General features: G+C 45.0%; 1 protein-coding gene across 1 annotated transcript in view; it reads left to right on the top strand.

The window, feature by feature from the left end:
* Positions 1-695: 695 nt before the first annotated feature.
* IGSF10 (immunoglobulin superfamily member 10) overlaps positions 696-6,000 on the top strand; it is a 43,226-nt gene continuing 37,921 nt past the window's right edge. The window contains exons 1-2 of the mRNA XM_071214565.1: positions 696-955; positions 3,074-3,268. Coding sequence (XP_071070666.1) covers positions 3,075-3,268 — 194 coding nt within the window. The 5' untranslated portion in view covers positions 696-955; position 3,074. The remainder of the gene's footprint in view (positions 956-3,073; positions 3,269-6,000) is intronic.

Below are 6,000 nucleotides of genomic sequence, written 5' to 3'. Positions count from 1 at the left end.
TAAGCTGCCTCAAAATCACCCGGAAGGCTTGTTAAAACACAGATCCCCAGGTCCTACCCCTACAGTTTCCGATTCAAAGCATCAGGGTGGAGCCCAAGAATGTGCATTTCAAACAAGTTCCCAGGTGAGACTTATTTTAAAGCCACAGGTCCAATTTAAGAACCGCTTCCCTAGACTGCTCACCCCAGTTGTCTTCAAAATCTTCAATACGTTAAGGATACCTAGAGGGTGTGAAACAAGGTCATTTCAGTTGTATTATTTAACCGTTTACGAGACAAAGTATTGGGAATCCCACCTAGAACTGCAGGATCCGTTACGGATGGTCGGAGTTGCCAGGGGCGCTTCTGGAGCCAGCTCTGTCTCCAAAGTGGAACTGAAGATGAAAGAGAACTCAATCCCAGCAGAAACAAGAGCATTTAAATCCGGTCCTCTCATAATCCCTTTCAAAAGATAGGTTCTCCAGTTGGGTCAAGCAGGAAATTCAAGCTGCTGGTTTCCCAACTCATCATCACCCTCAGCCTTAAAGCAGAACTTTGGCAGCCACAAAACTCAGGGGAGCCTCAGGGGAGCCCCAGGTGACGATGAAGATGTGAAAACAAACCCTTCAACCAAAGGCCCACCTGCCAAGGGGTGGAGCCCACGAGGTTCCTGCAGCCCCTGGAACTGCCCCGCCCACCCAGCTGGGATGGCCTGGCGAAGTCCCAGGGAATTAGAAGGCGAGGAGATGACCGTGAAGGACGGTCCCGCGCGATCTCAAAAAGGAAAAGGAGCTGGGTGGCCGTTTACCATCTGTGCGCAGCAGGGCCCGGGCGGAGACCCCCAGACCCAGAAATCAACGTCACCCCCGCCCCGCCCCAGTCGCTCGGTTCTGCCTCGGGACAGCGCCCGCGACCTCCGCTGAGCTGAGCGCAGAGCGCGGCGGGCGGGGAGAGCCCGCGGGCCACCGGCCGGGAAGGTGAGCGGCTCCACCGCGCCCTTCCCGGGGAGGGGCGGGAACCGGCCCCGGCGCGCGGGGCTCGGCGCGGGCAGGGAGCGGGTCCCGCCGCGGGAGCCGCCGCCGAGGCGAGCAGGGGGAGGGCGCGCGGCGGAGAGAGGGCCGGGGCTTGGAGGGCGAGCCGGGGAAACCCTTCCCCGGTGACTGATGCCAGGCAGGAGACTACTCAGAGGTAAAGGGGATAACTAGATGCGGGATCTTATTGTGGGCACCCGGGACAGAGAATTTTCTAAAAACGACAGTTTGAGGAGAGACTTCTGGGAGCCGGGGGTTAAAATGAAGGGATATCAATAGGTTTCTTTAAATGACAACTTTAGGAACTAAAGCACACTGTGGAGTGAGGAGAAAAGAAATTAGAAAGCCTCCACTTTGCCTTTTGTAACGGCAACAATAAAAACAATGATGATAAAGGGAGACTTTTGGTAGCCTCCAGGTCTCTCCAAGTCCTGAGCCGCAAGCCAAATAGACTTGCTCTCTTTGAGAGCAAAGTTTTCCTCACTCAGGTGTGGATGCGCTTTTTCTTTCTCTGGAAGATTTTGTCTTTCGGCCTTTGCTACGAGAGGATTCAGAACCAGAGAAGAGCTCAGGTATTGTCGATTCCTATCTGTTTCAGTATATACATTTTCCGTGTTTATCAACAGTGTGAATATGCTATCCATATGTCCTTTTATACTTTTGATTCTTTTTCAAATAACTTTCATGTGGGCATACACTGAATTCTGCTTTGCAGCTGAAGAGTAGTAGTGCACCCATTCTGCAGTTCCATTCTTTGCTTATCTAATGATAGCAAGGTTGGAAATGCTGTTTCTAATCATACAGAGCTTATTTAAAATTTTCGAACTGGGTGATTACAATGACAAAATTAGCTGTATGACTAAATCTGTATTGAATTTTAATCTGGACTAAGTTTTCTGATAATAATTGCACTAGTTTTATAGCTGTATAAAGATGCATGAAATCCAGCATCTATGCTAAAGGACAGTTGCTGATAGAATCCAGAATGATTCTATTCTGGCAAACATTAAGATTCATAAATTATAAAGGTCACTTTTCTTAGGAAAGCTGGGTAAGGATTTCATTGCAACCCTAGCCTGAATTTCAAGAGAATTCAGTCTGAATGCCTGGGCTTGCTTGCCTCACATGTGGGTAGCAGATAGCATTTTTCTGACAAAACAGAGCACATTTCTCCCTTGGTTATGCTCCCTTGCCCTTGTGGCAGACGTGAGGAGGTGGAGGAGAAGGGAGGGAGGAAAGCAGGAGAGGGACACACTGAGCAGAGAGCACAATGCCTGTGATGGGACACTGTGGCCCCTGCAGCCAGGACCATGGCTCACACCCTCTGTCAATCAGTTCCTGGGGCTTGTGGTCATTATTTGGCAGTGAAGTGTCCAATGTGGCTTTTTCGGCACAGATTTGAAGACATGTTAGAAAGAGATTTATTCACCATTACAGTGGATTATTACAGCCCTTAAAAATGTTTTTGAAGCATGTTTAACAAAATGAAAGAGATATTATACATTAAATGATGAAAACTTGTTATAAAATTATGAACCTTCACACACACACACACACAAACACTCACACACAAATAGACTAGAAGGAATGCAGCAAAAATGCTAATGGTTATATATCCGTGATGGGATTTTGAGTAATTTTCTTTTTTTCTACTTATTTGCAGTTCTCAAATTTTCTGTTGTGCACGCACAACTTTTACAATCAGCTTTTTGAAAGTCTAAAAGAACTAACATAGGAATGTGAAACTATTATGCATTTCAGTTGTCACAATATTTTTATTATAGTCTCCACTTTCCCTTTCTAGTGAATCTTGAAGTAGTAGGGATTGCAGTCTTTCATTAAGAAGTGAGATACTGTGAAGGCATTTTCACAATAAATATACCACTAGATCACAAAGCTCATTATGAAACCAGGCTCACTATTGTTTTGTAAAGAGCAACTTTTACCACAAATATTGAACGGCCCTTGCAGCACATTCCCCGGACCTCCAGATTTGTTGTGGGTGGTGACACTAGGTCAATGCTTGTGCCACATTTATGACTCCAAGGTGTGATGTTGTTTCAGGATGAAGGCCAAAGGCAGAGGAACGTCCTGCTTGCTGGTTTCCTTCACTGCCTTCTGCCTGGCGGCCACCCCCAGCACCACGGCCTGCCCTCGCCGCTGCACCTGCTACACGCCCACAGAGGTGCACTGCACATTTCGGTACCTGACCGCCATCCCAGACAGGATCCCGCCCAATGTGGAGCGCATGAATTTAGGGTGCGTGGGGCCCTTGTCTTGTCCTCTTCTCAAAGAGGAATTGATTGCAATGGTGACTCAGTCCCCAAAGCACTATGGCTTTGGGAAATTAGCCACAATTACTTTCTTTTTTTTTTTTTAAGATTTTTTTTTTTCTCCCCCCTCCCTCCATTGTCTATTCTCTGTCCATTCGCTGTGTGTTCTTTTGTGTTTGCCTGTATTCTCATTAGGCAGCTCTGAGAACTGATCCTGGGAACTTCTGGAGTGGGAGAGGTGATCATTCCCTTGGGCCGCCTCAGCTCCCTGGTCTGCTGTGTCTCTTCTTGTCTCTCCTCTGAGTCTCTTTTTGTTGCGTCAGCACTCCTGACTGGGGCGGCACTCCGCATGGGCCAGCTTGCCACATGGGCCAGGTCACTGCATGGGCTAGTTTGCCTTCACCAGGAGGCCCTGGGTATTGAACCCTGGACCTTCTATATGGTAGACAGGAGCCCAATTGCTTGAGCCACATCCACTTCCCCACAGTTATTTTTAATAATATTTCTCTTTTGAAATGAGCTTATGTGACTCTTGAGTTTGTTGGGGTCAGCAAGAAAAATTTTCCTGATAAACTTTTACTGGGAAAAAGTTCCTCTAGAAACTAAAGGCACTCTCGGTAGATTGTAAGGCCCATGGTTTTAGAAAAACTTCGTTCTGGTCATATTTTTTTGCTGGAAAATAAGATAGCTCCAGTTAACAATCATGAGTTAAAATATATCAGTGAGAGATGACAGTTCAACTGGAAGTGTTCTCCTGTGTATAAAAGGGATGTATGAAAAGTCTGCTAGATCCTTTTTAAAGGTCTTTGACATCTTTCAGTACAACATTTAAAACTTTTTCAAAAGTATACCTAATTTTAAAAGTTAATTTCTTGTCTTCTATGGTGTCTACGAAAAGCAACTGTATTTTAAAGGCTCATGAAAAAAAAAGTGTGTGTGTGTCAATGCACAGGTAGTCAGACTTGGCATCATTTTTTGACAATTATTGGGCACCTATTATGTGCCAAACCAACTGGCACTAGGGATGCAATGATGAAGACGATGCATATTAACTTCTAGAAGCTGTAGTTAAAGAGAGAAGACAGATGTAAAATCAATATAATTTAATAAGAACTGCAATAGAATGTATTTAATGCCTTGGTAACTACCACTAATAGTAATACTTACCATTGTATGCTTACTATGCGCTGGCATTGGGCTAAGTGCTCTACATGTATGCCGTCTGTTTAATCCTCACAATGCCTTTGGGATTGGTTCTGTTTTTATGTGCATTTTATAGATTAGGAAATTAAGGGAAGAAAGGTGACTGATTTTAGCCAGAGTCACTCAACTACTAGGTCCCTGAGCTATCACCATAATCAAGTCATTGGCTTCAGAGCTAGGTTTCTTAACCACTACTTTCTAATGATGAATTCCACCTGGGAGAGGGAAGGGGCAGAAAGCTGGGTCTCAATAGTGTTCACAGATAGAAAGGCATGGCAGTCAAGGTCATTCCAACCTCAAGGAAAAGTTTATACAATGTTATGGGTTGAATTGTGTCCTCCTAAAAGATATATGCAAGTCCTCTGGGCACATGACTGTGCCTGTATTTGGAAACAGGGTCTTTGAAGATGTGATTAGTTAACAGGTGACTATTTTTGCACCTCAAAGGAATTTGTCAAAAGGGTGAAAAGGCAGCTGAGGGCAGTGGACTTGGCCCAATGGATAGGGCGTCCGCGGTTCAAACCCGGGACCTCCTTGATCCATGTAGAGCTGGCCCATGCGTAGTGCTGATGCGCGCAAGGAGTGCCCTGCCACGCAGGGGTGTCCCCTGCATAGAGGAGCCCCATGTGCAAAGAGTGCGCCCCTTAAGGAGAGCCGCCTAGCGCGAAAGAAAGTGCAGCCTGCCCAGGAATGGTGCCGCACACACAGCAAGATGATGCGGCAAAAAGAAACAGATTCCTGTGCCGCTGACAACAACAGAAGCAGACAAAGATGCAGCAAATAGACACAGAGAAAAAACAACCGGGGTGGGGGGGAGGGGGAGAAAAATAAATAAATCTTTAAAAAAAAAAAGGGCAGCTGAGTCAAAGGGAGAAAATATTTGGAAATCACATATCCAATAAGGGTTTAATATCCAGGATATATAAAGAGATGTTACAACTCAGCAATAAAGAGAGTTAAAAAATGGACAAAAGACTTGAAAAAACAGTTGTCCAAAGAAACACAAATGGCAAAAAAAAAAAAGGAAAAATGTTCAGCATCCTAATGATTAGGGAAATGCAAATCAAAACCACAATGAGATATATCATTTCACACCTCTCAGAATGGCCCCTGTTAAAAAGTAGTAAAACTAAGTGTTGGAGATGATGTGGAGAAATGGGAATGCTTATTCACTGTGGGTGAGAATGTAGACTGGTACAGCCACTGTGCAGGACTGTTTGGCAGTTTCTAAGGAATCTGAATATAGACTTGCCATGTGACCCAGCAATACCATCACTAAGTATATACCCAGAAGAACTGAGAGCAAAGATACGAACAGATATCCACACACTAATGTTCATAGTGGCATTATTCATGATTACCAAAAGATGAGTGGATAAACTGTAGTGTGTACACAGGATGGAATATTATGCAGCTGTAAGAAGAAATGAAATTGTAGAGCGTATGACAACATAGATAAACCTGGAGGACATTACTTTGAGTGAAGCAAGTCAGACACAAAAGGATAGTGTATGA

The sequence above is a fragment of the Dasypus novemcinctus genome, chromosome 4 (genome assembly GCF_030445035.2).
Source record: "Dasypus novemcinctus isolate mDasNov1 chromosome 4, mDasNov1.1.hap2, whole genome shotgun sequence".
Lineage (NCBI taxonomy): Eukaryota > Metazoa > Chordata > Mammalia > Cingulata > Dasypodidae > Dasypus > Dasypus novemcinctus.
This window is presented reverse-complemented; position numbering and strand designations above follow the sequence as displayed.